This window comes from Larimichthys crocea, unplaced genomic scaffold, assembly GCF_000972845.2.
Source record: "Larimichthys crocea isolate SSNF unplaced genomic scaffold, L_crocea_2.0 scaffold288, whole genome shotgun sequence".
Classification (NCBI taxonomy): Eukaryota; Metazoa; Chordata; class Actinopteri; family Sciaenidae; genus Larimichthys; species Larimichthys crocea.
Genome location: NW_020853787.1, coordinates 35,570 through 63,393, shown reverse-complemented (window position 1 = coordinate 63,393; position 27,824 = coordinate 35,570). Strand labels below are relative to the sequence as shown.

Below are 27,824 nucleotides of genomic sequence, written 5' to 3'. Positions count from 1 at the left end.
GATGTTTGGTCAGCTGCAGCGGTTTGCCTTTGATTCTCGTTTGTTTTGTTTTAAATCGGGGTTGTTTCTACAGCTGAGCACAGTGACGTTGTGTCTTTAACTGCATGTCCACAGATCTAATATCCAGAGGAGACGCTGCCAGGCAGAGAACAACTCGTAAGACTTGTTTGCTGTTGAATAGTTTGACCTTTAGCCCTTCTGAGCAATGACTCAGCAGCTCGCCTCAGTCACTCAGTGTGGCATTTGAACCAGATTCATCCCATTACTTCAACTAAACCTGCCCCGCTGTTTACTTTAGAGTATATATTTAAGCCATAAACTGAAACGATGCATGGTTAATGCAAAGTCTAGAGACAGTTTGCTGCTGCAGGTCTTTACCTCTAGAAAAACTCTTGTTCTGCACTCATGTAGCCAATATCTGCCTGGTGCCATGTAAATATACTTCTAAATATATCCTTATTGGTGTATTGGGAGTATTATGGAGGTTACATAACATGCAAAAACATGACTAACCCAGTCCAGACAGTGAAATGTTTCGACTTGCTGCCCTCAAGTGGTTCAACTCTGGACTGCTTTTACTCCTTTAATCACACTGCTGGAACAAAGGACATAGTTCAGGGTTGATGCTCTGTTGTTTTTATTGAATAGAGCCCATATAAAAACACATTCACATATTCAAACCACAATAAATAAGCTCCTACGGTTGTACAAGTCAGTGCCTTTTGTCGAGAAATGCCTAATCTACGGCTAATGCTTTGAATGTAGTGCTCCTCTGCATGTTAAAAACTGCAGTTAGTAGCTCACGTGTGGCTAAAAAGGATAAAATACTTTGAGATTTTCAGGGTCAACGAGAAAAAAGAAGATTTAAGTGCAAGAACAAACCCGAGACAAGGCCACAGTACTTCAGAGTTTAGAGTTAAATGCAGAGTTAAAATGAGTTCAGCAAAATGAAACACATCCAAGAAAAGTAAAAAATATATGATTGACTTTGTTTTGTTCACATATTTGCCACACAGACACAAACACACACATTCTCGCTGTACAATGCCTCGCTTGTTGGTTCAAGCCGGCGGTCCAAACCGGACAAAGGCCTCCCTTTTTTTTTTTATTCTAAACACTGTGAGGCTGCAGGAATCCACATCAGACGTGCCTCAAATCACAAACCATCCCCCAGTGGAGTTTTTTTAATGAGCTCCAGACACCAGGTACCGACAGGAAAGCACACTTGCACGGTTTCCTGGTATTGTCTAAAGCTCGAGGCGCCGACACCCAGAAACGAGCCTCAGGAAGACGTGAGGTACGCCTCGAGTCTGCTGTGAAGTCAGTGTTTCTTTGGAGATTATGGACTGTCACATTAACTTCAATGTTTCCCTTCTTAGTGTCTTTAATCCGTGTTTTGCTTTAACACTAATGTGTTTAAAATGAGTGACAGATTTGTGGCTTCGAAGTGACTCAGCTTTTGTTTCATAATTCATTTTGTAGGCTTGTGACATTCGTAGCAACACGTACATCTGGACTTTCAGGTTCCCTCTTCTTGGATCTGGTGTCGTTTTCACACCTGGACAGATCCTGACTTGTTGTTACTTGTCTGTCTATGTCATTGGCGTTTCCTCTGCCAAATGAGAAGAGGAAGAGTCACACACTCAGAAAACAGTTACGCACGCCATAAACGTAATAAATCAGAGAGTAAAGGTCTGAGGTGATTTTTTTTTTTACCGTCTGTCTTCTCTTGGCGAGCGGCGCCGTTTGATTCGACAGCCTCTCTCGTCTCACTGGGCCTCTTGTTGCTCCAGAAGTCTGTAGCAGGACAGCACACGTTATAACAGAAAATTGATTTTTTTAAAAAGGTGTAACGCTGAAGTAATTTTAGTTACTGACCTGCTTCCCATGGCATGGATTCTGCAGGGAGAAGACAGCAGATATGTTCAGAGACAAGAAAGAACAGATTAATCCTATAACATCTGGAGGGAGCTGACCCTCCAAAGAAAGACACAGCGGCTAAAGATCGCTCTAAAAATGTGTTCAATGTACAGTACAGTTTGGAATATCTGCTGAGTGTTTAATATTTTTAAAAGGTGGAAGTGAAAAAGCAGATCTGAAAATGAGGATGACGGGGTTAGGAGATGTTTTTGACCTTTGAAGGATCTTTGTACTTAGCCCCACATCGATTCAAGAAAGAGTCACACGCGATAGTTATTTGTTGATGTCTACCAGGGATCTGTTAATAATCTGTTAATCCCATCTTCCATGCCATCTTCTGGGAGGACTACAGGACGGCTTCAGCCACTCCATCCTCTGGAAAACATCCACCGTGCCCCAGGAGACCTCCAAGAACTCAATCACTACCGACCAGTTGGATACTTATCCATCCAGATATGTCGTGTATTTGTGTGAATCGTTACTGTCCTTGTAAGAACAATAACTTCCATCTATCTGTGTAAGTCATGTGATGGCTTTGCTGTCGAGGTTGGAGTGGGAAGATGTTGCGTGTTCTTACCTTGTTGGAAGAACCATGACCCTGGAGGAAACAAAACAGAGCGATCACGTGAAACACCGACTCGATCTGACGCTGTTATCACATTGTCAACATCGATAAAGAGCAAACAACAAGGCGTGCGTTCTCACCTGCTTTCCACCTGTGAACTAAGACCAGCAGCACCACAGCTGAGAGCATGGAGATGAAGACGGTGAGGCCCGTGGAGATCTTTAGATTCGATGGTGTTGAGGTGTCCGGTGGTGCTGGATGATAACAGCAGCATTAAGTGGTGGGCTTCACAGTGTATCACACATGATGACACTCGACGGGTTATAACTCACCTTTGGTGAGAGGGTTGGTGATCGCTGGGCTGCTCTCTCGGCTGACTGGATTCACAAGCTCACAGCTGAACTTGTCCATATCTGAACTGTTTTCCTAGGAGCAGAGTGAGTCTCGTAAAGTCTCCTTGTCCTTGACAAACCACGACGACTTCGGGGAGTTTTATTTTGTTCTTCGACCGTTCATACAGGTGCTCAGTCCGAAAACAACAAGAGTGACACATACCTTTGTGATTTTTTTCTCCTTTGTGTTGTCCGTCAACACTCTGTCACCTGACCTCCACTCGTAGGTGACTGGCTCGGCGTCCATGGTGTCTCCATCACAGGTCAAAACACAGCTCGAGCCCTCGTCGTCGCATGTTTTGGAAATGGTGGGTCTGGGCACGGGAGCTGAAACAAAATGTTTGAAACGTTCAACGCGATCGACACGCAAACCTTCACGCAACCCGCGGCTCCATCCACTTACAGAAGACCTTGAGACGGATTGGAGTGCCGGTGACGTCGTTGATTTCTACCGTGTACAATCCGCTGTCGTTTCGAGTCAGCTCCGTGATTGTCATCTCTCCACTTGAACTGTTCAAGCTGCCACGTACTTTAAACAAACACCAACATGGACGATGTTAGCTTCACAGCACAGAGACAGAAAAGCGTTGACAGGCACCAAAGAACTGATCGGCTCAGCTTACATTCGAACTGGCGATAACCATCGATCGACTGTCCATCAGACTGCATGGCCAAGTTATTATTATGCTTCCACACGATGGATTTGATGGTGCCAGGCACAGGGATATTTGGTTGAAGGACAACTTTGTCACCCACCTTGCCGTTCAGTATCCCCTCTGCAAGGACAAAAAGAAAGCTCAGCATGCCACCCTACACTGGCAATGAAGCCAACAGACTGTCTACATATTTCAGTTGTGTATTACTGTATACGATCATGTATACCTGTTATTTGCACTAATATGAAATCTTATGTATAGATACATGTGCAGGCCATCTGACCAATCCTGAGCTCAGCTCAGTCAGGTTTTAACTCCCCCCTCCCAAAGTCTTGATATTGTCTTGGTCTTGACTACAACACTGATCACTGCGTGGCCAGATTTTATATGAATTATTTATTTTGCAAGATTCTGTTCGCCATTGTCTACAGAGGAGGATTAGGGCCATGGTTCTGACTTTATTCTCAGAATTCACAGAGGAGGATTAGGGCCATGGTTCTGACTTTATTCTCAGAATTCAGACTCTTAAACTCAGAATTCAGACTCTTAAACTCAGAATTCAGACTCCTAAACTCAGAATTCAGACTCCTAAACTCAGAATTCGGACTCCTAAACTCAGAATTTGGACTCCTAAACTCAGAATTCAGACTCCTAAACTCAGAATTCAGACTCCTAAACTCAGAATTCAGACTCCTAAACTCAGAATTCGGACTCCTAAACTCAGAATTCAGACTCCTAAACTCAGAATTCAGACTCCTAAACTCAGAATTCAGACTCCTAAACTCAGAATTCGGACTCCTAAACTCAGAATTCAGACTCCTAAACTCAGAATTCAGACTCCTAAACTCAGAATTCAGACTCCTAAACTCAGAATTCAGACTTAAAACTCAGAATTCAGACTTAAAACTCAGAATTCAGACTCTTAAACTCAGAATTCAGACTTTAAACTCAGAATTCAGACTCCTAAACTCAGAATTTGGACTTTGAACTCAGAATTCAGACTCTTAAACTCAGAATTCAGACTTTAAACTCAGAATTCCGATTTTAAACTCAGAATTCAGACTTTAAACTCAGAATTTGGACTCCTAAACTCAGAATTCGGACTCTTAAACTCAGAATTCAGACTCCTAAACTCAGAATTCAGACTCCTAAACTCAGAATTCAGACTTAAAACTCAGAATTCAGACTTAAAACTCAGAATTCGGACTCTTAAACTCAGAATTCATACTCTTAAACCCAGAATTTGGACTTTAAACTCAGAATTCAGATTTTAAACTCAGAATTCAGATTTTAAACTCAGAATTCAGACTCTTAAACTCAGAATTCGGACTCTTAAACTCAGAATTCAGACTCTTAAACTCAGAATTCAGACTTTTAAGTCATAATTTGGACTTTTGAACTCAGAATTCAGACTCTGAACTCTGAGTTTTAAACTCTATTTCATTATTTCTTTAGAATAAAGTCCCAATTGTGAGAGTAAATTTTTGTGGTCTTAATCCTCTTCTGTAGTCTGTAGTGTATTCTAGATATTTTAATCTATTATCCTTTATTGTTCTTTTTCTGTCCTATTTTCTCTCTGTTTTTATTCCTAACTCCTCTCTGTGGTTATATTTACACGCTGGGTGTGGCCGTGGATGTTGAAAACTACACCATAGCCACACAGCCTGCACATACACACCTTTTTAAACACACACACACACACACACACACACACACACACACACACACACAGAGAGCGAGAGAGAGAGAGAAAACACTTTAAAACCTGCTGGAGTGAAGTTCATGTTGTGAACTCACCGGGATCTGCAGCAGCCACCAGCAGCACACACACCCAGCCGGCCACCGCCGCCGCCTGCACCGTCATCGCGGACGGCCACATCGAGCTGCTCGCCTCGCTGCCGCTTCACACGGTGAAAAAGAAGCTGCCTCTGCCCTGAAGCGACACGAACATGTCAAATAAACATGTCAAATAACGTTAACACAAACTAAAAACCCGACATGCTGACTGACACAAGTGTGTTAATCCAAACAGAGCTGGGACAGAGGCGGAGTCCAGGAAAAGTGAAAGTTAACGGCCGCCTCCACCGAGACAAACATTATAAATACTTTTATTTTTATAAATTAAACTTACTACAGATGTTACACAGAGAATCACAAGCGTTTATTGGTCGAAAATAAAATATATGCAACTTAAAATAATAGTGATTTAAAGTAAGAACAGCACGCTTCCGCCTCCCCAGCGTCCAGGAGTCGTTACTGCAGCCAGCTGGTAAAAACAGGTTTAAAGGTCCAGTGTGTAGACTTCAGTGTAAACCCTGTCCCACTGTAGATACTGTAGAAAAGGTAACAAAACAAAAAAATCTTATTTTAAGGTGATTATACATGCATCAAATCATAGTTATGAATATTGTATTCTATGTCTGCCGTATTCTGAAAAATAACGTCCCCAAATCTTACACACTGGACCTTTAAAGCAACTTTTCTATACATAAAATAACATAATAATTTTAATGCTATGCTGACCTAAAACTGTCTTTGTTATTTGTACATTTGTACAGTTCTGAGTTTATTCTCAGAATTTAGACTTTTAAACTCAGAATTCGGACTTTTGAACTCAGAATTCAGACTCTTAAACTCAGAATTCAGACTTTTAAACTCAGAATTCAGACTTTAAACTCAGAATTCAGACTTTTAAACTCAGAATTCAGACTTTTATTCTCAGAATTTGGACGTTTTAATTCAGAATTTGGATTTTATACTCAGAATTCAGACTTTTAAACTGAGAATTTGAACTTTAAACTCAGAATTTGAACTTTAAACTCAGAATTCAGACCTCTGAACTCAGAATTCAGACTTTTGAACTCAGAATTCGGACTTTAAACTTTTATTCTCAGGATTTGGACTTTAAACTTAGAAACTGTACTTTAATCTCAACTCTCTGTGATTTACAGAGTTTCCTGATGAACAGCGAAGTCAACTGCTGCCAACTGTAGCTGCTGTTAGCTCAGTTTGTTAGCCAGGGTTGCCCACACTGTGAGGGGAAGTGTTAGTGTTTGTACCACAGGTATTGGACCACTGGGAAGAAGAAGAAGAAGAAGAAGAAGAAGAAGAAGAAGAGGAGGAGGAGGATTACAGGTGTCGTGCCAGAACCTGAGCTGGCAGAGCAAGCTCAGCAGCCTCTGTAGGCACAATGACTGAAGAGCTTGATTAAGAACAGTCTGTGAGCTAAAAATGGTTTCTTTATTTAAACAAACTTAGTACAGTTGAAATAACATAATTAGAACAATAATTACAATATCTATTACAATCGTTTTTAAAGTAATAGTTACAACAACAACAACAACAGGTGTCATCTTGTTGGATCACTCCTCCAGGTTGTGCTGGTCCAGAGGCTCCACCTGCAGCCACAAGCCTCCCTCCGCACGCAGGACGAGCTGGGGAAGACGGCGAACTCCCCCAGACTTGTTCCCGAGTTCGGGGTTCACCCCCGGGGTCAGGCGAAATCTGAGCAGGGTCAGCGCCACGACAACTCGAAGTTCTGCCAAGGCGAATTTCTGACCAATACAGTTCCTGCAAACACACACACACACACACACACAGGTCTTCTAAGATCTTATTCACCTTAAATGTGAAGCTGTAATGAGGACGCAGTACCTGGGGCCTGAGGAAAAGGGGATGAAGGCGTGAGAAGCCAGCCCTTCTTTGTTTGTAGGGTCAAAACGCAGAGGATTGAACTCCTAGAAGAGAGGTCAAACATGACAAAACCGTCGGAGGTGGAAAGAAAATTAACATTTGTCTTTTTTCGTTTCTTACATGGGGGTTTTGCCAAACAGCAGGGTTGTGGTGGGTCCCATAAATGCTGACCAAACAGATGGCACCTTGCGAAGAATGACAGAAATCAGGCATTTCACTTCTTTGTTGAGGAAATGGGAATCCCCGAAAAGATTCTGCCACAAATGTACAAATGTAGTGCTGTATGTGGTCAAAAAAAGCCCCAGGAATCTGTTCCTCTCACCCTGCGGCACCGTGCGATCCCCCGGCAGCGCCATATCCTGGGTGTACTTCCTCGTCACAGCCTGAACAGGAGAGTGCAGCCGGAGAGACTCTCTGATGCACATGGTGGTGAAAGGAAGGTTGGACAGATCCTCCCTGCACACATACATGCATATATTCACATTTAAATATTCAACCTTGAATGACCGAATTTACAGTCCAAGGATTCAGATTGTGTATTTTCTGACCACTCTATTGCGTGTCCGTCTCGTCCTTGCATCAGATCCATCACTTCCTGCCTGCATTTCTCTTGATAGTGGTCGTGGCGGGCTAAATTATACAGCGTCCAGCAAATCGCACTGGCTGTCGTGTCATGACCTGTGTAAAGTTATGTGAACCGTAAACACCACTGACCCCACCCTCATTCTTTAACTGTCACTTGCAGAGAAAAAGCGTCTCACCTGCAAACATGAAGGTGTTGGCCTCGGCCTGTATCTCCTCGTCTGTTAGGCCTTGTCCATCCTCGTCCTGCAATAATTCAGAATCATATTGCAAGCCTATTGTTTATATTTGTCTGTTTCTGTCTTATTTCTTCTTCTCTCCTACCTTTGACAGCAGGATGATGTCCACAAAGTCTTTCTTTCTCCGTGGCGCTGTGGTGAAGTCTGTTTCTTTCTCCCTCTGTTGGCTGATCTGGGCTCGGTGCTTCTGAACCACCTCCCTGGTAAACCTGCAAACACCACATTAAATACGACGCAAGTCGTTACTATAAAATATGATCAGTTATATAACAGTTATTCACAACCTTTTTGGCCTGTAGAGGCTTAAAATGGGGTAATGTCTACTTCTATGCAGACGATTATGTCTTCTACGTCAGGGTAGTAAGGACAGCAAAATGAGGATATTTTCTTCACATATTTCATTTTAAGAGGTGCAGTAGAGATGAACAGATACAGTACTTTACATGACAACTTAAGGAGTCTGAAAAAATAAACAATTTTTACAAAAAAACACCCAAAACTGAACAAACGATCGCTGATTAAGGCAGCAAAATGCAGTTGACAGCATGGAAAAAGCTAATACGTGGGCTTTATTTTGTGAAACTACTATTCCCAGGATCACTAACTTTGAATTTTCATAAAATATATATATATTTTTTCTTTTATATCCATCAGATTTATCTCAGGACCCCTTTGGGGACCTCCAAGTTGGAAACCAATGAAATATAACACAAAGTATATGTGCACGTGCTGTACCTGTGCACAATGCTTAAGGCCTTTTTGAATCGTTTCCCCTGCTCTGTTCTCCAGTAAATCCAGTCCCAGTGGTGTAAAATCTTCTGCCGGCGATCTATGATCAGGTCGCTCAGCTCCACTATGGCCAACACGTACTCGCTGGTAGACCTGCAGACAGAACATGTATAACAGGTATAAAAGAAGTAGTAAGTATGTTTGTGGAAACCCGGTAGAGATGGCAACCTCACCGCTGACAGTTGCTGTTGTAGCTGAAGGCACATTTCAGTAGACTGTCCAGTGTCATCAGGATGACGTGGTCAAACATCTCGAGGTTAGTCGTGCCTTCTGACACCAGGCGGCGCCACTTATCCTGAAAGGCAGAGAAACAATCATGAGTTTCTTCTGCTAATTGGACGACTGAGGCTCTCAGATCACACAGACCACATGACATTTTAACTTAAACTGAGCTTGGAAGATATATGTAAAGAAACTTACTTGAAAGTCACTTAAAATTTTGTTTTAAACTGTGTGTTTTTGTGTGTTTGGCCATACGTAACACACAGTTTATCCCTGTGCATATGGGTCTTAATAAAACTGCAGGGTCAAATATCAGCCATAAACCTTCTCTTACTAGACTGCTAAACAGATGCAGCATAAGATCCACATATTAAAGGTACAATGTGTAACATTTAGAGTGATTTATTGGCAGAATCATCATCAATCAAGTGAATCAAGTGAAAAGAAAAGATTTGTGACGTTTGCCTGTATCCGTGTGCAGCTCGTCTTACGTGCATGATGTTAGTCGAGGCGTTGAACGTGGCGACGTAGTTCTTCAGGATATCAAAGTGAAAAGCTGGAGTCAGCAGCCGCCTCTTACGAGACCACTCCTCCCCGTTGCTTATCAGCAGACTCTGTCCTGGGATGTTAAGAGAGAGAGAGAGAGGTCTGGAGGTGAGGATGACAGTCTGAAAGCACCAGAGCAGAGCTTTGAGTATTTGACTCACCAAGCCAAGGACGCAGATGCCCATAGATGAGCTCATCCTTCACTGTAATGCTGGCTGCATGGAGGGAAGGAGTGAGGATGAAAAGAACAAGATAAAAACATGTATTGTATGTTGTGTAATTTGACTGACCGGGTGCCATCAGCAGAGGTTTGACGTAATCAGGGTGGAAGAGTCTGACGAAGTGATAGAAAGGGCCGAGGAACCAGCTGCAAGAGTGTTTGTACGTCCGTACCAGTTCATCCACCTCAAGCAAACCTTCCTCTGTGCTCTTCATCTGAGGCACAATTAAATATGAACACAGTGTAAGTCACGTAAAGGTGTGTTAACTCGTTAAATCTTTTTAAAAGAGGATATTTGGCAACATCCTGTGCCGTTAGATTTCCTGACGTGTCAACAAATCAGGTGCATCATCACCTTAAAACTGACAAGAAACATCTGTAACTTACCTGGCCCAGGTGGCCTAAAAGCCAGGAGTCTGCAGGTGGTTTGCTGAAGCAGGACAGCCTGTGTGCGTACCAGGCGTGTCGCACCAACAGCTTGGCCGTCCAGACTGCAACCAAAGCACCGACCACAAACAGCACCTGACGGAGGCCCGTCCAGCTGAGGACCTGAGAGAGGACACTCTGGAGGAGAGGCATCCTGAAAGCGGGCAGAGAGAGAGTAATGAGAATTTAAGATTTGACACTCGTCCTGCTCTGACACACTCTGCATTCACAGTGAGGTTAATGTTGAAATATGTAGAAACCTAACTGAATATTTCAACATGAGCAACCGCTGCGACTTTATAAGACTACACCACTTCCTCTGTCTGTCACAGTGACATGGTTTCTAACACTGTGTTGAGCCATATCAAACTGTTTGATCGTTAGGCCAATATTGTTTCATGTTAAGTCACGTTTTTCTGTGTTTTGAACATTTTTTGCAGTCAGTTCCTCTTTCCTTCTGATTTATTAGATGTCTATTGTTATGTAGAATATATGCAGAAGCAAACAAGTGTATTTATTTATTTAATTTTAAGTTCAAACTTGAATTTGTGGTTGTATGTAGAAATTATTGTACGATGCCTTTTGAGAGAAACTAATTTATATATATGAATTACTTGTTTTTAGAGTGATTCACCCAATGTTGCATTTAAAATTTCAGTACTTTATTTTTCAGAATGTATGGGTGATTTTTTTATTGATCTATGTGTTATGATAGAGCTATAGTTGCCTTGTTGTTGTTTTTAGTTCATTTTCTTTGGGTCTTTGTGTTGTTTTTATAATAGGAATGTACTGTTATTGTCAAATGCAGATTTGTTTCTCTTTCTTGTTGTAAAATTTATTATTTTAAATAGATAATGCTCAATAATCAGCAGGCACAGTTTCATATCATAAACATTTCATTTAATGTTGATCATTTTGCACCTTAAATGACTTTTAAACCCTTTCTGTACCTCAGAGTTGTTTTTTCCGAGGTGCTCCTGAAGGCCTCACTGATTGGCTGATACACCTGACGCACACCTGAGCTGACAAACGGCTCAAAAAGACAAACAGGGCTGTCACGGAACAAACGAACAAAAACATTGTTTGATTTCTGTAGCGATGAAAAGCAGGGCACACAGGATGTGTCTGCAGGTGTGATGTTTGTACCTGTCATACCTGCCTCAGGTGAGTTTGAATTAAACTGTTTTGTCCTGCTGGGTTAAATACAACCGGGCTGGCTAATTAGCTTAATCTCAGACATCTTTAACCTTCATTTTGTGCTATAAAATAATCTCTGCTGACACCGGAGACTCTGATATTTATGAATTTACATTTGATTTAATCACAAAGTATCTTTGAAAACAGAGTTGCTGTGTTTTTTAAAATACTGACAGAAAGGAGGACTAAGATTTGAGCTAAATGGTTTAAGATGCAGCACAAATTAGATCTAAGTTTGTTTCTCATATCATATTGCACCATTTTCATAGTTTTCACAGCAGGAAATTAATTAATCTGCTGATTTATAATATTTTAATGACTTAACTTGTTGGTAAATCTAATCTAAGTAACATAAGTCAGCCAGAAGCTTCTGTAAAAATGCATCACTCACCTGGGAGATCAGAGCATTCATCTGGTTTCTCACTCATCTTCCTCTTTCAGCTCAAAATGGATGAACTTGAAGAAAGGCGTGCCAACCAGCAGAGACCTCCACCTGTTTCCAGCTCCCCTCTATCGTCTGTCAGCTTCACCCAAACGTGGCCGCCTGTCGAATCCCCTCTGCGGCCTCCCTGGAGGGATGGCTCTCTTCAGTCGAGTCCTCCGTCTCGACTCTTCGAGGAACTCTTCTGTTCCAGGCACGCTCCCGCCACTCTGGTCCCTCTGGCCGGCGCCCTCGTGACCTCCTCCTCCTCCTCTGGGCCGCAGAGCGACGTGGTGAAGAAAGGTTTTCTGGGGAAGCTGGAGAAGAATCACAGGAGGTATTTTGTGCTGCGAGCGGGAAGTCACACCGGGCCGAGTCGACTCGAGTGGTACAAGAGCCAGGAGAAGTTTGCAGCCGCGGAGAAGTCGGCTGGTAAAGCTGGGCTGTTTAGCTCGAGCAAGCAAGGGTTGGTTAAAGTAACTTTTACAGGAGTGAATTTACTGTGTTTCTAGTTTCATGTTCACTTTATTTCCCCGTTTTTCGCAGGGTGATCTACCTCAGGTGCTGTCTCGGCGTGAGTCGGATTGGCAGTTCCAGGAAAGGCCACACGGTGGCGCTGTACGCCAAAGATCAGACCGTAGTTCTGGTGGTGGAGGACCAGTGGGAACAAGAAGAATGGTACCAGGCCATCCGGAAACTGATGGAGGAAGAGCGGAAGGATGACGAGCACGGTGAAGGGTTCGACGAGGAGGACGATGACGGGTACTGCACTTTGCCGCCTGCTGCTTTCTTCAAAGAGGTCAGAGGTCACGGTAGAGTTAAAGCGACAGATTTAAGAGAAGTGAAGTGAACCCCCGCTCCCCTCACCTTTGTCTAAGGTTTGGTCCGTCACGGTGAAGACCAGAGGTCTGGGCTGTTCCAAGTCTCTGGCTGGGGAGAGTCACCTCTGCCTGACGGCGACCTCTCTCATCTTGGTCAGAGTTGGCGCGTGCAGCGATTCGCCGTCCGTCACGATACCGTTGCTGAGCGTTCGACGGTTCGGCCACTTGGACGGCTCGTTCTTCTTGGAGCTCGGCAGGTCGGCGCCAAACGGTCCCGGAGAGATCTGGATGGAAGCGAGAGGCCAAGGTGATGAAAAGATGTGTTCATCTGACTCGTTACCATAGCGATGTGACCTCCCTCCTCCTTTTGTCTTGATCTGTACAGGAAACCTTGCAGTGGCCCAACACATTCACGAGGTGGTTCGAGAGACGGTCAGAGCGCTAAGAGCTCTTCCAGACTTCAGCCGGTCTCCGACCTCCAACCACAACCAGCTCCAAACTCTTCTGGCCTCAAAGCGCTGCCGACCCAAATACAGAGACAAGCCGCTGAATGTGAGACCTCTTGGATCCCGTCTGGTCCTGCCCGCCAAAAACCCTGAAAGTCCAACACAATGTCGCCTGGAGCTCCGCAAACCAGACCAGACAGAGCCTGAATCTACTCCGAGCTCCACGCCTGAGACTAGCTGCTACATGGAGATGAAGACGGATCATCTCCTGGTGAATAACGAGAGGGGAGACGACTCCAGAACAACTGACGTGGTGACCGAGGACGCCTGCAGGGTGGCAGCCTGGGAGCCAGGTGAGCAGCAGGAGGTGGAGGAGGTGGAGGAGGGGCTGGGGTACATGATGATGTCACCACAGGTGAGCCACAGTTCGTCTGTGCTGCCTCAGGACGAGTACGTAACCATGGCGAGCCCACGTAAACACGACTGGCCAGCTGACTCCTCCTCCTCCTCCCTTCAGACGTCATTCAACAGGTGAGTGTAAAGACTCAAATGATGTTCAGCTACCTTAAATAAAACTGTTTTTAGATGCTTTTATTGTGGAAAGATAAAGAAGATAACAACACGATGTTGTGATAATGATTTTATACTGAATTTATCATGTGATCTGCTGTCGCTGCTGGTTAAATCCTGGATTTTAGTTCAGTATATTGCCATAAAACATATCAAATTGCCTTTATTAGTTCTGTAAATGATACAAATTACGTATTTGTGTTTGGTAGCCTGTTTGTGTCACTTATCTTTTTATTCACTAGCAAGGACAAACAGCATCAACAACATGATTTAATGACTAAATAATAAAATGAAGAAGATTGTGAGTGAACAGAAAGGAGAGGAAGAAATGGGAAATGAAAGGAGGGTGAGTGGCGTGCAGATTATGAGAGTGAAAGCAGAAGAGAGGGTATTTATAGGTGTGCTCCTGAAACTCTAATGAAATATAAATTTGTATTAAACTTAAAGTTACAGCTACAAGGAAGTTACATTTCGTGTTGATTCAGCTGGTTCTTCTGGACAGCAGCGGCGGCTTTTATAGCGTCTTGTTTGGTCTGATTCGTCGGGGCAGGCACACATAGAAATAAAGATACATCCGCATTAAACTGAGACTTGCTTCACAACAAGTTAAAGTACGTTGAGGTATCTTAAGTATTCTGTGCCTCTGGTTTATTAGCCGTATGTTGCAAAATGGTGAAATACTGCAACAGGAAAGGTTGAGTACATTAGTGATGTGTCGTGAACGAGCCGTTGAGTGAAAAAGAAGCAGCATGTCAATGCTTTTTATATTTTTTATTTGTGTTTCTATCTGCATTGTGTAGCAGAGTAGTTCTACAAGCAAGTTAGTGCATTCATTGGCCGGATTCAGAGAGTTACAACGGTCTGTAAACGCAATGAAAACGATTGGCTACAGCAATTTATTGATATTAGAAAATGTATTTTTTTTCTTTTCAATGCTTCAGTACAAAGGATGTTTTGAATATACACATGATATATGTGCACACATATAAATCAAGTCAAATCAGTGCTAAATCTGGCTGAAAGGTATAAGTGGTAACATGAAGCTGAAAGAGCCGACTCTTCTTGGTGAGTCAAATAATCCTACTCCCTAAAAAGAACTGAACTTCCCATAACTAGTAAAAAAGAAGCAGCATTTTTGTGCTTTTTAAAATTTTTTTTTAAAGTGTTTCTATCTAATTTGTGTAGCAGAGTGGCTCTAAAAGCAAGTTAGTGCATTCATTGTTTTTTCTTTTCTTTCATTGTCATTCTTGGTTGAGCTGAGTCAAATGATCCGACTCCCTAAAAAGAGCTGAACTTCCCATCACTACATGCTGAATGCAGGAAAAACAAAAGAGTTCATGTTAATGTAGTTTCACTCCTTTGCAGCTCCACCTCTGACAGCTGCTCTCCTCTCCACCCGTCACATCACTGGACGGTGACCTCCACCCGCCCAGGACAGATCAGGACCGCTTCATCTCCTTTTGTCACAAGTGAGCCAGGCTGTACCAGCCCAGTCCAGGTTGGTCCAAACTCTGTTCGACTGCAGTCTACCAGAAGATGCCGGCTGTCGTTGTGTTTGCCTTTCTGCCTGCAGGCGGAGGACAGATCCTGAGCGATGGATGGATGAATGATGATAGCACAGTGTGATTACTGCTGGAGGTTAATCACACGTGTTGTGACAGAAACTGAAGTAAATGTTTGAATCAGAGCTCGGGTTTTGATTTGAAGCTGTTATATGAAAGAATTAAAAATAATAAAGTCACATGAATGCACGTTTTTCTTCAGCCCTTCATTGACGAGTTGTTACAGCTCAGTTTGGATGTTTTTCAATTGAAACGCCTAAACTGAAACTTCTTTAACATTTTAGTGGCTGCATTAGTGTTGCTGCTTTGTCAAACATGTTTAGAGTCTTGTTCAGTTGTCGTTTTGGTCAGATTATTGTAAAATTTTAAAAAATCCTCAGTGATAGGGAGTGTGTGTTGTCTTTGAGAGAAATGTTCAAACACAGGAGTGTGTTAACCTCTTGGTTTTCCGATCCAGCAGCACACTCTGCCATCTGTATAGAGAAGTAAAAAAAAAAGGATATATGGATTGTTGTAATGATGCATGACTACGTAAGCTATCAATTACTGATGAAATACTTGAAGTGGGGCACCTCAAAATTATACTTAAAGCTCCAGTGAATCAGATTTAAGGGGATTTATTGACATAATACAAGAGAGATTTAATATAATGTGCATAATTATGTTTTCTTTAGTGTCGAATCAGATGAAAATAAGAAATTTTATGTGTCTGTCACCTTAGAATGAGACTTTTATAGCTTCATGTTTCAGAACAGAAACTAAACACTGGCTCTAGATGTGTCTTTATGAACATTAACACACAGATGTTCATGATGGACACATTAAAGTTTTCTCTACACAGACAGCAGGGTGTGCTGCCGTCTCTGCAGTGGAGACAGTTTGAGGAAGTTTAAGGGAAAGGTACAGATAAAGAGGATAAATTATTTTTTATTCAACCATAAATAAAAACACAGAGTGTTGGAGTCGGATCATAGGCCGCCGTGGAAACCCGTGTGGTGAGAGGTGGACAAAAACAACATTTAACCATGTGGAACAAACTGTTAATCTTTAAAAAAATATTATAAAATGAACGGCATGCTGTATGTATATAAATAAGCGAGCATGAACAAGGCAGTAGATGAAGATGCTCGCTCCCTCATCTCAGTGTCGCTTCAGGACTCCGCGTGGTTTCATCTTCAGTCACACTTCCATAAAGACGTATAGAAAACTGTAGAGGTGAACAGTCCTGGTCCACAGGAACTGAACACACTGTCCTGCTGCTGAAAGTCAGACATCTCGCTCATGTTCGGAGAAGTTCTCCTGTCGCTCAGATCAGCAACTTGTTTCCCTGAAGAAGAAGAAGAGAGAAGGAAGTGAGCGAGATGGATCACAACACGGGGTGTGAAATGTTCATATTTTAGGTGCAGTACCCGCGTACAGCAGCGTCCCCTCTGCTCAGTCCTCCTTCTTGTTGTCGATGAGGTCCTGCACCTGCTGGGCGAGCCTCCTCTTCTCGGCCTGCTCCTTCTTCAGGGCCTCCTCCGCCTTCTTGCCCTGGTAGATCTTCACCCCGGCGAACGCCAAACAGAGCAGCAGCGTCTTCAGGGCCAAGATGTACAGGAGGATGGGGACGTTGTCCAAAGCCTGAGAGAGAACGAAAGAAAGATGTCATGTAACATGTCTGATTAATGCATGTTACTAACTAAACTTCTTCTCTGGAGTTTCTGTCTCTGTCGTCAGGCAGGTTCTCGTGGATCGTGGCTCCTGCACGACGTCCACTACACATATTACTACTGTCATATCTCCATTACAGTTTATGATTTGCTGCTGCTGTGCATCTGTGTCTGTCTATCACAGGTTCCATTCGTTGTACATTACATTGCATTTAGCAGACGCTTTTATCCAAAGCGACTTACAGAGGAGGACATAAGCTGAGAAAGGAGCACAGAGTAGTTGTTAGTTTTGTTAGGCAGTGAAGCATTCTCGAAAACAGAAAGGTTTTATAGGTTTTTATAAGTTTTTTAAAGGTCGAAAGGGATGTTGCTGTTCTTGTAGCCGTTGGTAGGTCATTCCACCATTTGGGGACGACCACAGAGAAGAGTTTAGAGTAACCTCGCTTTGCGAGAGGCGAGGGTACAACTAGACGGTTTGTATGAGCGGAGCGTAACGCCCTGGTCGGGACGTGAGCCTTTAGTAAGACGCTGAGATAGGCAGGGGCAGATCCTGAGGTGGTTTTGTAGGCTAGCGTCAGAGCTTTGTGTTTGATTCTGGCAGCTACAGGCAGCCAGTGCAGGTCGCTGAAGAGTGGGGTGACATGTGACCTTTTAGGTTGATTGAAAACCAGTCGCGCTGCGGCATTCTGGACCATTTGCAAAGGTTTGATCGCGCAAGCAGGTAGGCCAGCCAAGAGCGAGTTTCAGTAATCGAGGCGGGAGCTGACTGTAGCCTGAATCAGGAGCTGAGCGGCATATTGGGTCAGGTACGGTCTGATTTTTCTAATATTGTACAATGCATAGCGACATGACCTCGCTACGGAGGAAATGTGCTCAGAGAGAGAAAGACGATCATCTAGTACGACGCCCAGGTTTTTAGCAGCATGGTTAGGGGATTGTACAATATGTTTGTTTTGATTTGTCCTGTACACTGCGTCTCGGCATAACCCTAAAAGAGGAGAGGGATCCCTCCTCTGTGGCTCTTCCTGTTAAAAGTTTTTTGTGGGCAAGTTTTTCCTCACTCGAACCGAGGGTCTAAGGACAGATTGTAAAGCCCTCAAAGGAAAATGTACTTTGTGACTTTTTGGGCAATACAAATAAAATCTGATTTGATTTGAAATCTGAAAGAAGAGTAAAGAAAGGACTGGAACAGTCAGGAGTCCTTGAGTGGATGTGCTCCTCCTCCTCCTCCTCCTCCTCCTCCTGTCAGCTGTCTGAATGGGAGGTGGTGTAGGAGTTAATTTGGGCACAGAGGAGGTGTGTGAAAGAGAGAAGCAGCTGCAAACCAGTTAGGACACGTTGAACAAATCTCACTTTTAAAAAACTGGCAGTTTTAAAAGATTGCAACACACACACAATATTTAACTACACTGTACCTTTAAATGTGACATTTGTCCAGCTGTAGCACCGTTAGCATTGTGCTAAAGACACCTAAAACAACCTTAAAACGCCACAGAAATAAACCAAAAATGAAACAGTTACCAACCTAAAGACAACACACGCCTCAATCATCAATAAAAAAGTAAACCTGACGCTCTTTTACCTTCCAGTTGATCATTTTTCAGCTCCTGTGGTGTTGTAAGTTTCGTGGTCGACGTGAGGAAGCCTGTGCTATTTATAATCCAACCCCTCTAGAGGCGGGGCTTATAGCGCCGGGGCCAATCAAAATGCAGCTTTTTGTTGCCGCGTTCAAAAACCCCTGGGAGAAAACAGTTCACGGACTCGGATTCTTCTGGTTTTATTTCAACAGTTGATCTATGAGTGTTGATCAACCACAGTTGAATTACTGCATACAATACACACGAGTTCATGTACGAACCGCGTTCTTTCGTTTTATTAATGTAGTGTGTTATAAAGTATTACTACAGAACATGAATGCATCATCGCTCTGAGTTGACAGGTGCTAGCGCCTGCTGGAAGCTTCTCGGCAAACGAGGCTCATTACGTTTCAACAATGAGTAGTAACGTTACAGTAACGTTACAATAATGTCACGGCGCTGTAACGCACCGTATAATTTATTACATTCATACAAAACATGTGATATAACCGTATTAACAGCTGTTATATCTTTATGTACCAATGTTATAGACGTTATAGACATGCGTAGTCACGGTGGCCGAGAGGTTAAGGCGTTGGACTCGAAATCCAATGGGGTTTCCCCGCACAGGTTCGAATCCTGTTCGTGACGATGTTTTTCTTTTTTTTTTTTCCTCGATCGTCCTACGTCGGAAACATGTAACATTATTATAGATAATCTGTGTTGGGTATAGTTACTTCGGAAAGTAGTTAATTAGTTAATTAAAAGTAATCCGTTACAGCGTTACCTATGAATAAAAGTGTTCATGCGTTACCAATTAAAAAGGCCGTTTGCAGCGCATCGCACATGCTGCAACTTAACTGACACAGACACGCAGCCTCCTTTATATGCACTGGCACACAGGCTAAATGACAAATAGCCGGACTATGAAAATACTATTCAAGTGTCACAGGCATACATTCACTTTATCGTCGTCCACTTACATTTACTCTTCGAAGTAGTGATTAAAACGTAGCAGAAGAAGATTTTCCAAACGTCTGTCCGACAGTCGATTTCAGAAACTACAACAGGATCAGGTGGTGCAGGTGTTCCCTATTGGCCCTTTGTGTCACGTGACCGTTAGGACTTGTTGGGACTTGTTTGGAAAGTGTTAGGAAAGTGTTAGGACCTGTTAGGACCTGTTAGGAAAGTGTTAGGACCTGTTAGGACCTGTTAGGAAAGTGTTAGGACGTGTTAGGAAAGTGTTAGGACCTGTTAGGAAAGTGTTCGGAAAGTGTTCGGAAAGTGTTAGGAAAGTGTTCGGAAAATGTTAGGGAAGTGTTCGGACCTGTTAGGAAAGTGTTAGGACCTGTTAGGAAAGTGTTCGGAAAGTGTTAGGAAAGTGTTCGGAAAGTGTTAGGGAAGTGTTCGGACCTGTTAGGAAAGTGTTAGGACCTGTTAGGAAAGTGTTCGGACCTGTTAGGAAAGTGTTAGGACCTGTTAGGAAAGTGTTAGGACCTGTTCGGAAAGTGTTAGGACCTGTTCGGAAAGTGTTAGGAAAGTGTTAGGACGTGTTACGAAAGTGTTAGGACCTGTTCGGAAAGTGTTATGAAAGTGTTAGGACGTGTTAGGAAAGTGTTAGGACCTGTTGGGAAAGTGTTAGGAAAGTTTACCATCGTCCGTAATAAATAATAAAATCCCAAAGAAGCAGATAGATGTACACACAGCAAGTGGATTCAGAACACACAAAAAAAAGAAGCATAGGACATATTTATACTTATTTATTTGGAGCTTTATTTAAAATCATGAAAGGTTTTGGCCTGATCAGACCTCCACAGAGCACTACAGCATCCTGTTGGCTTACCTTTCCAGGTGAGCTGATGCAGACAATCAAGCTTGAAGCACTACAGCCTTTTATTGTAACTCTAAAATAACATCTTCACATAAAAATCTGCTTTTTATTGCAACCCTTGAACAGCTCCACGGTCTATATCTATATATGTAATCCAAACCTCTTTCACATCATCTCGTGTGTGCCAGTGACGCAGCAAAAAATATGAACTGGGTTACTTTAAAGCAGGCGATGAAAAATGTGGGCCAAGGTTACAGTGAGCTGCCTCCATAATAATACACTGACTCTTTAACATAGTTACTTTATTACAGTGATAATGATCACAGGTCCTGTATTTACACCTGTCCTCTGTTTTTAATCTGTAACCAAGTCTAAAAACATCCGGGGACAAAATAAAACAGTAGATTCATTTTCTTGTGAACTTTCTGCACATTTTCTGATTATCCAACCACCAGCTAATGTTCATTTTTAAGCATAACATCATAACAGACCTTAAAGGGGTTAATTAAATCTGAGCTCGATACAAAAATAAAAGCAGTAACTGACGTCGCTTCACTATGCTGTGCTGCTGCTCTCCAAATATTCACTTAGAAAAATAAATACGCGATGAATAAATATGTCAGCCAGTTTGTCACGTGGATTGTCGCCTGAATTAAACTACGGGTTTGTTCCCGCCGGGCTCCCGTACCTAAAGAAAGTCACAGTTGAACCCCCGACCACAGCTGAACAATCGGAGAGAGCGAGTGTGGAGTTATGATTTGATGTTTTGATGCCAAAAGCTAAACTTTGGTTTCTCCTGATGTGCTTTAAATAAAAAGAAAGAAAGAAAAGAGTCATGCATACAGTTTATATCACATGCGGCCGCTCGTGGATCTATGCTGACGGTACAGCGTGATCACACATCTTTACATGCATTTGTCCATCGTCTCATGTCCATCCAGTCGTCTCTCCACCTCCACAGAAACATATCAGTCTTACCACGTGCTGATTCAGCCGTTTATTGTAAATAAATCCCATGAAAAGACAGAAACCTTCAATGAATCGTGTACGTCTTTCCGCCGATCGTTGGTTTGTCGTCTTTTCATGGGATGTAAGAGAAATCTAGAATGACACCTGCCTCAGCCTTCACTTCAAATCTTTCCTCATCTCTTTGGCACTTTGATCCAAGTTTAAGTTTAATGCGCAGGACGAAGACGCAATCCCTGCGTCCTTTAAACTAACACCACAGTGACGCATGTGTCCTTCGTCATGCCTGGAGAGCCGCGTGTCTTTTCTTTCTGTGGCGTTACATTATGGTTTCTCCTGCTCCGTTATGTTTGTCACTAGAGGTAGGGTGTTGCTGTAAATGTCTTCCTCTGGTCATGCTCTGACCTCTGTGTCTTGCTTACATAGTGGCTGTTACTATTCTCCTAGAAGAACCGTCTCGTCTGCTTCTTCTCCCTCCTCTGTCACAGGGGGAGGTGAAGCCTCGGCATGTTCTCCCTCGCTCGCGATGATCTGGTATGTAGCTCAGTAGCGTCCCCTCTGATTCGCCCTGGACATGGTGAGCGGCAGAGACACGGAGGAGAGCGAGGAGACCTCCCAGTAGAGAGATCGAGACAGGAAGAGCTGGTAGAGGATCACCATGGAGATGGACTGGCAGAGGATGACGCCGATAGTCACCACCTACGGAGCGGGAAGACAAAGAGTTGAAGTTAAACTTCTTTGTGTCAGACTCAGATTTAGACGCTGCGTACACGGAATAAACAAAGCCAGAGTGTAGTCTCTGTTCAGACCTTCTCCCTCTGGTGCTCGTTGAAGACGGCGGACATGAGGAAGAGGACGGGGTGGCAGAGGAACCACAGGAAGCATCCCTGCAGAGAACAGGAGGAAGAGCACGTGATGAGCTGCGGGTATGTACGCGTTTATCTGGAGGGTGTGTCAGTTTACCGCGTTACCTTGGCGAAGCAGAGGTAGAAGTCTCTCTTCAGGGTGCTCCTCTCAGTGGAGATGATCTGGTAGAGGACGGAGGCCAGCAGCAGGGTGAGGATTACCCTGAGAGCCATGAGGAGGAGACCTGCCAGACTCTGCTGGGTGTGGTAGCTGTGATGTTCGCTCTCTGATTCTGAATACTGCTCCCACAGCAGCAACACTCCCTGAAAAATGACACCAGTTTACTTTAAAAAGGTAAAACTCTAACCTACTTTCTCTCACAATGTTCCGCTATTATCCCACCGTACGTACCTGCGTCACCACTCCTCCAACAGAGACAGCCGTGGAAGCCGGAGACTGCTCCCACTGCAGAGGTCTGGACTGAGGCTTCCTGCCTCGGCTCAGAGTCCAGCCCATGCACAGACTCAGTAACATGTACAGCATGGACACCTGGGACACCATATCCCACACTGCACAGGGAACCGGAAGCAGAAAAGAAAAGGGAGTTAAGTTCCTCTTACTGTTTTTAGAACTACATCAGACACATGTAAAGAGGAACCTACACTCTGCCAGGCTGCCCATCAGAGGAATACCAACACCATCTCTGGAGTACCTGCAGAACACGGGGAGGGAAGCATGTTACATCATAACCGCAGTTACAAGGTCGTGCTAACACCTGTACCTACCTGGCCAGGTGGATGTAGTTGCAGAGAGCGGAGCAGCCCTGCAATGCCAGCGCTGTGGTCAGCACTCTGAGGACAGTGTGCATGGGCCCTCCTTTCTTCAGAGCCTGGTACAGCGGCTGGATGTAGATACAGCAGGCGATGAAGTAAGCCAGCAGCAGGAGGAAGTAAAAGCTCTGGAGGCCTGCGAGACATAGAGAGAGAGAGAGAAAGAATAAAGTCATCTTCTACACATCATGATATCTGACAGCTGTGATGATGGGGAGGACTGTGGATGTCTGACCGGCCTCCTCGGCGCTGAAGTGCTCCAAAGGATTTCCAGCTGAGTCGGTGTTGAACAGCAAGACGGTAAAACTGAGATCAGCATGAGAGGGAATCACTGCGTTTTCCTGGAGAGACGGCCAGGAAACAAGAGGGAGAAGAGCAGATTGAATGATATGCTTGTAAGGGGGCGGTGTCGTAGCAAATCTCTGAAGTCGCCCTGATGTTACCTGACATGTGTATCTGTCAGCGTACAGGGCCTGCCAGGCTGTCGGCGTGGACTGACGAGGGATCGTCTGGTTGTGTTCTTCTCGGCTGAGAGAAACTGAAGCAGAAGGAGGACAAACACAGTGAGACGAGGTGACAAACCACCATCCGGCATATCAGAGATCAGTGCTCGCTCGCTTACTGGTGAACCGAGCCCTGGTGAGCCTCTCGGTGCAGCTCAGGTTGTCCAGGTCCGAGTCCATATCCTGATACAGCAGCAACCGGGACTCCTTCTCTGTGGCCAGAGCGGAGTTGTCCAGCCTGCACACCAGCAGACCACCATCATCTACAGAGAGGAGGAACATGCTTACTCACAGCACACAGCTATTGATTACAGATACCGACCACATAGCAAAATGTTAAGACACACTTTATATTCTTTTATTTTTATTTGCTCTCTATTAAAGTACTAAATTAAATTACACTTTATTGGTGCATATTAATCGATTAATCAACACATTAAGGCACAATAGCCAAATATTCACTGGTTCCAGCTTCCTGAATGTGTTGGATCTCATTACAAATTGAATATTTTGGGTGTTATACTGTTTATTGAAAATCAAGTTGGCTCAGGCTCAGGGGGGAAATTGCGCCGGACCTTTTACAACTTGAAAAATATAGAAGCACTGAGCCAGTAGCTTTCAAGGTGCCCCCCCGGAGTACTGGGGCCTCATGGGAGTTGCTTTTTTGTCCATAAGTGGACTGAAATGAACCTACAGATCCAGGCTTAAATGGCTATTTGTGTCGGTCGTGAACAAGCCGGTTCAAAGAGGAGAAGAAGAAGAAGAAGAAGCAGCATTTCTATGCTTTTTTATAGTTTTTATAGGTGTTTCTATCTACTAACTAACTAACTATCTAACAGAGTGGTTCTACAAGCATTCATTGGGCAGTTTCAGAGCGTTCTGTAAACTGTAAACTCCCTAAAAAGAACCGAACTTCCCATCACTAGTGAAAAAGAAGCAGCATTTCTATGCTTTTTATATATTTATTTTATAATGTTTATAGGTGTTCTGTCTGCTTTGTGTAGCAGGGTGTTCTACAAGCAAGTTAGTGCATTCATGTCTCTTTTCTATTCTTGGTGAGCTGAGTCAAATGATCCGACTCCCTAAAAAACGAAACTTCCCATCACAGTGAAAAAGAAGCAGCATCATGCTTTTTAAAATATATATATATGTTTTATAGGTGTTCCTATCTGCTTTGTGTAGCAGAGTGGTTCTACAGGCAAGTATTAGTGAATCATTCTCTTTATTCTTGGTGAGCTGAGTCAAATGATCCGACTCCCTAAAAAGAACCGAACTTCCCATCACTAGTGAAAAAGAAGCAGCATTTCTATGCTTTTTAAAATAGTTTTTATAGGTGTTTCTATCTGCTTTGTGTAGCAGAGTGGTTCTACAGGCAAGTTAGTGCATTCATTGTCTCTTTTCTATTCTTGGTGAGCTGAGTCAAATGATCCGACTCCCTAAAAAGAACCGAACTTCCCATCACTAGTGAAAAAGAAGCAGCATTTCTATGCTTTTCATATATTTATTTTATAGTTTTTATAGGTGTTGCTGTCTGCTCTGTGTAGCAGGGTGGTTCTACAAGCAAGTTAGTGCATCCATTGTCTCTTTTTTATTCTTGGTGAGCTGAGTCAAATGATCCGACTCCCTAAAAAAACGAACTTCCCATCACTAGTGAAAAAGAAGCAGCCTTTCTATGCTTTTATATATATATAGTTTTTATAGGTGTTCCTATCTGCTTTGTGTAGCAGAGTGGTTCTACAGGCAAGTTATTAGTGAATTCATTCTCTTTTTATTCTTGGTGAGCTGAGTCAAATGATCCGACTCCCTAAAAAAAAACGGACTTCCCATCTCTAGTATCCACCCTGCTGGATGGAGGGCTCTTGAGCCAGGCAGGGTGACACCTCATCAAGGAGGGTGGGGGTTAGGATCTCATGCATCAGAGAGACTTTAAGAGAATACTTTCAAAATAAAATAACTTTATGCTGAAAAATATCTTTCTAGTAGGAAACAGGAAAAAAACAGGCATGCAGGCATAATCAGATGAAATGATGATGACGTGCTAATTGCAGCCAGCAGTGAGCCTGGATATTACCTAACCATGTCGGTGCTGACACGACACGTTCTCGGTCCCGTTAACGTTACCTTGATACATGAATTTAGTGATGAACTGCCCCTTCTGCTGCCTCGCTGCTTCGCTCCTGAAAAGTCCCGACACAGTTTTGCCCCGAGCCTCCGAGCTGAGCAGCAACACGGCCACAAACGCGGCTACCGCACACGACATCTCCCGCATCGGTGTGTGTGTTTGTTTTAGAACCGTTATCAGCAAATAAAACCCGAGCGAACCGATTCAATGAGCCACGAAGCCAGAAGACAGCCAGCTGACAAAGTTAGACAGGCTGGCTCCGGAACATAGGTGTTTCTGTCCTCAAAATAAAAGCACGACGTGGCTTTTACTTTGGTGAAATATCAAATTTAAATTTAAATATTGAATTACAGCATCAGTGTCAGGAATAACCTTTAATTAATCTGTGCAATACCTGCTCATTATAATTTATTTAGTATGTTACATAGATATGTATATACTCTCATATCCACCTACCTTATGTACAGAACACAGCTATTTGTAGAAAACATATTTATATATGGTATATTATATAGATATTCATTTTCAAGTTCAAGTCAACTTTATTATCAGTGGTGCCATATGTGCAGGACATACAGAGAATTGAAATTGCGTTTCCCTCTTATCCCGGTGCAAAATAAACATGAAATATATACAATATAAGTAAAAGATGTAAAAATAAAAAAATAAAAAATATATATATACAAGCTAAAAGACATCCAAGAAAAGAAAGTGGCAAATCTGGAAGATATAAATAGTATAAATATCGCAAATATGAACAAAATGAACAATATAAACAAAAACAACAGTCTAACAGTGTTATGTCCGTATATATCTATATTTATGCAAATATATATATATATATTTATGCAAATATATATATATACCTTCTATATATGTATATAGTTATTTTTTCTGTTTATGTTTCATGTTTTTGCGTCTCCCTGTCATGTCCCTGGTCTTTTAAACAAATAAAACCATGCAATCTACTTTTATTTTGAAAATCACTCCCGGACGTTCCATATCTGACGTAGCTCACTTGACCGTGTTGCCATGCCGAAGCGTTGGCTGTGTGGACAATTTGATCGATGTGACGTTGGCCCAATCAAACGCCGCGCATCTCCCTCCGTCATATAAAAACAACCAATCAGCGAGCAGAAGCGGGTCTACGTCCAACTAAAAACGTCCCGCCCATTTTCAACGTGTCAACACTGCCGTAAAACAGGGGACGACTGTCGCACACACACTCAATAGTGAAGTTGTGTGGTTCTGGTGCTGGCGGGCTCGGTACCAGGCTCGGTACTAGGTTCGGTAACCGGTTTAAAGGCGGTTAAATGTCGCTGTAGGAGAGCTCGATGTGAGCTGACGAGCTGCCGGTGCTCGGTGTCGGTGATGGACTTTAGCAGGACGGTTCTGGTGACCGGAGGCTCCGGGTTCATGTGAGTTCGTGAGTTCAGACCGAAAACAAACGTTTGACTCGTGTGTTTATAAAGTTTGGACTTCATAACGTCGACACACTTCAGGAAACACACACAGAGTGCGTTAAAGTCACTCCGCTACACCTTTCCTGCCTCAGGTGACGCGAGTAAACACTGATTACCTCGTTGCCATGGCAGCTGTCAGTCAGAGTCACGGGCAGGGCCGTCTCCAGCTGTTTGGGGCCCGATGCGGGGTGCTACCAGGGGCCCGATGCGGGGTGCTACCAGGGGCCCGATGCGAGGTGGTACCAGGGGCCCGATGCGGGGTGCTACCAGGGGCGCTACCAGGGGCCCGATGCGAGGTGGTACCAGGGGCCCGATGCGGGGTGGTACCAGGGGCCCGATGCGAGGTGGTACCAGGGGCCCGATGCGGGGTGCTACCAGGGGCGCTACCAGGGGCCCGATGCGAGGTGGTACCAGGGGCCCGATGCGGGGTGCTACCAGGGGCCCTACCAGGGGCCCGATGCGAGGTGGTACCAGGGGCCCGATGCGGGGTGCTACCAGGGGCCCTACCAGGGGCCCGATGCGAGGTGGTACCAGGGGCCCGATGCGGGGTGCTACCAGGGGCACTACCAGGGGCACGATGCGGGGTGGTACCAGGGGTGCTACCAGGGGCACGATGCGGGGTGCTACCAGGGGCCCGATGCGGGGTGGTACCAGGGGTGCTACCAGGGGCCCCCGTTTTGTCAAACTCTCACTTTTTCAGTCACATTTTTTAAAAAGAAATACTTTATTTATACTTTAAAGTTTTTTCAAAGACAGTAAGCTATTCT

At 43.8% G+C, this 27,824-nt stretch overlaps 6 protein-coding genes and 1 non-coding gene across 15 annotated transcripts in view; 3 read left to right on the top strand and 4 right to left on the bottom strand.

The window, feature by feature from the left end:
• Window positions 1-620: 620 nt before the first annotated feature.
• On the bottom strand, window positions 621-5,779 carry LOC104935051 (uncharacterized). 3 transcript variants are annotated; one of them, XM_027276055.1, is made up of 11 exons: window positions 5,665-5,779; window positions 5,331-5,466; window positions 3,501-3,653; window positions 3,281-3,406; window positions 3,041-3,204; window positions 2,818-2,911; window positions 2,626-2,739; window positions 2,498-2,518; window positions 1,879-1,899; window positions 1,717-1,797; window positions 621-1,612 (listed from the first exon to the last, which is right to left on the bottom strand). In XM_027276055.1, the coding sequence occupies exons 2-11, from the start codon at window positions 5,410-5,412 to the stop codon at window positions 1,593-1,595; spliced, it is 876 nt and encodes a 291-aa protein (XP_027131856.1). In that variant the 5' UTR covers window positions 5,413-5,466; window positions 5,665-5,779; the 3' UTR covers window positions 621-1,592. The 3 variants fall into 3 exon arrangements, with proteins under 3 accessions (XP_027131856.1, XP_027131855.1, XP_010749139.3); XM_027276054.1 differs by lacking the exon at window positions 5,665-5,779 and adding an exon at window positions 5,544-5,628; XM_010750837.3 differs by lacking the exon at window positions 5,665-5,779 and having other exon boundaries at window positions 5,331-5,603.
• Window positions 2,955-25,836, bottom strand: gpr180 (G protein-coupled receptor 180). 2 transcript variants are annotated; one of them, XM_027276053.1, is made up of 12 exons: window positions 25,594-25,836; window positions 23,592-23,735; window positions 23,413-23,507; window positions 23,205-23,310; window positions 22,925-23,105; window positions 22,802-22,851; window positions 22,551-22,708; window positions 22,265-22,462; window positions 22,103-22,180; window positions 21,830-21,992; window positions 6,500-6,505; window positions 2,955-2,965 (listed from the first exon to the last, which is right to left on the bottom strand). In XM_027276053.1, the coding sequence occupies exons 1-10, from the start codon at window positions 25,739-25,741 to the stop codon at window positions 21,837-21,839; spliced, it is 1,314 nt and encodes a 437-aa protein (XP_027131854.1). In that variant the 5' UTR covers window positions 25,742-25,836; the 3' UTR covers window positions 2,955-2,965; window positions 6,500-6,505; window positions 21,830-21,836. The 2 variants fall into 2 exon arrangements, with proteins under 2 accessions (XP_027131854.1, XP_027131853.1); XM_027276052.1 differs by lacking the exons at window positions 2,955-2,965; window positions 6,500-6,505 and having other exon boundaries at window positions 20,243-21,992.
• cyp4f3 (cytochrome P450, family 4, subfamily F, polypeptide 3) lies at window positions 6,753-10,484 on the bottom strand. Of its 2 annotated transcripts, NM_001303351.1 has the most exon segments (14): window positions 6,753-6,899; window positions 6,901-7,103; window positions 7,188-7,270; window positions 7,347-7,411; window positions 7,549-7,682; window positions 7,775-7,904; window positions 7,988-8,054; window positions 8,133-8,256; window positions 8,783-8,929; window positions 9,010-9,131; window positions 9,550-9,677; window positions 9,766-9,819; window positions 9,895-10,039; window positions 10,212-10,462. In NM_001303351.1, coding segments are annotated over 14 exon segments (1,611 nt in total). In that variant the 5' UTR covers window positions 10,404-10,462; the 3' UTR covers window positions 6,753-6,882.
• On the top strand, window positions 11,211-16,307 carry LOC104935049 (insulin receptor substrate 2-B). The gene is made up of 6 exons (XM_027276051.1): window positions 11,211-11,414; window positions 11,889-12,334; window positions 12,415-12,667; window positions 12,747-12,996; window positions 13,075-13,666; window positions 15,071-16,307. Exons 2-6 carry the CDS (start codon window positions 11,895-11,897, stop codon window positions 15,294-15,296), a joined length of 1,761 nt encoding a protein of 586 aa, XP_027131852.1. The 5' UTR covers window positions 11,211-11,414; window positions 11,889-11,894; the 3' UTR covers window positions 15,297-16,307.
• On the bottom strand, window positions 16,179-18,631 carry smim11 (small integral membrane protein 11). 2 transcript variants are annotated; one of them, XM_010750834.3, is made up of 3 exons: window positions 18,502-18,631; window positions 16,677-16,890; window positions 16,179-16,594 (listed from the first exon to the last, which is right to left on the bottom strand). In XM_010750834.3, exons 1-2 carry the CDS (start codon window positions 18,514-18,516, stop codon window positions 16,702-16,704), a joined length of 204 nt encoding a protein of 67 aa, XP_010749136.1. In that variant the 5' UTR covers window positions 18,517-18,631; the 3' UTR covers window positions 16,179-16,594; window positions 16,677-16,701. The 2 variants fall into 2 exon arrangements, with proteins under 2 accessions (XP_010749136.1, XP_019118122.1); XM_019262577.2 differs by having other exon boundaries at window positions 16,685-16,890.
• trnas-cga (transfer RNA serine (anticodon CGA)) lies at window positions 19,066-19,147 on the top strand. The gene has a single exon. It is a non-coding gene; the product is annotated as a tRNA-Ser (tRNA).
• Window positions 25,837-26,755: 919 nt separating the features above from the next.
• tgds (TDP-glucose 4,6-dehydratase) overlaps window positions 26,756-27,824 on the top strand; it is a 35,272-nt gene continuing 34,203 nt past the window's right edge. The window contains exon 1 of one of the 4 annotated variants that reach the window (XM_027276057.1): window positions 26,756-27,012. In XM_027276057.1, coding sequence (XP_027131858.1) covers window positions 26,966-27,012 — 47 coding nt within the window. In that variant the 5' untranslated portion in view covers window positions 26,756-26,965. The remainder of the gene's footprint in view (window positions 27,013-27,824) is intronic. The other 3 variants (XR_003461893.1, XM_027276060.1, XM_027276061.1) reach the window with 3 other exon arrangements.

What these genes read in the sequence shown, in the direction of transcription:
- LOC104935051 (XM_027276055.1), bottom strand. Translation starts at nt 5,412, where the DNA reads ATGTGGCCGTCCGCGATGACGGTGCAGGCGGCGGCGGTGGCCGGCTGG. An exon ending in ATCCATGCCATGGGAAGCAG is followed by an intron (nt 1,798 to 1,878) that starts GTCAGTAACTAA and finishes GTCCTGCTACAG; the next exon opens with ACTTCTGGAGCAACAAGAGG. An exon ending in TCGCCAAGAGAAGACAGACG is followed by an intron (nt 1,613 to 1,716) that starts GTAAAAAAAAAA and finishes CTCATTTGGCAG; the next exon opens with AGGAAACGCCAATGACATAG.
- cyp4f3 (XM_027276042.1), bottom strand. Translation starts at nt 10,403, where the DNA reads ATGCCTCTCCTCCAGAGTGTCCTCTCTCAGGTCCTCAGCTGGACGGGC. An exon ending in CTGTTTGGCAAAACCCCCAT is followed by an intron (nt 7,271 to 7,346) that starts GTAAGAAACGAA and finishes CCTCTCTTCTAG; the next exon opens with GAGTTCAATCCTCTGCGTTT. An exon ending in CCCTTTTCCTCAGGCCCCAG is followed by an intron (nt 7,104 to 7,187) that starts GTACTGCGTCCT and finishes GTGTGTTTGCAG; the next exon opens with GAACTGTATTGGTCAGAAAT.
- LOC104935049 (XM_027276051.1), top strand. Translation starts at nt 11,895, where the DNA reads ATGGATGAACTTGAAGAAAGGCGTGCCAACCAGCAGAGACCTCCACCT. An exon ending in TTTAGCTCGAGCAAGCAAGG is followed by an intron (nt 12,335 to 12,414) that starts GTTGGTTAAAGT and finishes CGTTTTTCGCAG; the next exon opens with GGTGATCTACCTCAGGTGCT. An exon ending in CTGCTGCTTTCTTCAAAGAG is followed by an intron (nt 12,668 to 12,746) that starts GTCAGAGGTCAC and finishes CCTTTGTCTAAG; the next exon opens with GTTTGGTCCGTCACGGTGAA.
- gpr180 (XM_027276053.1), bottom strand. Translation starts at nt 25,741, where the DNA reads ATGCGGGAGATGTCGTGTGCGGTAGCCGCGTTTGTGGCCGTGTTGCTG. An exon ending in TCTACCTCTGCTTCGCCAAG is followed by an intron (nt 22,181 to 22,264) that starts GTAACGCGGTAA and finishes TGTTCTCTGCAG; the next exon opens with GGATGCTTCCTGTGGTTCCT. An exon ending in ACGAGCACCAGAGGGAGAAG is followed by an intron (nt 21,993 to 22,102) that starts GTCTGAACAGAG and finishes CCCGCTCCGTAG; the next exon opens with GTGGTGACTATCGGCGTCAT.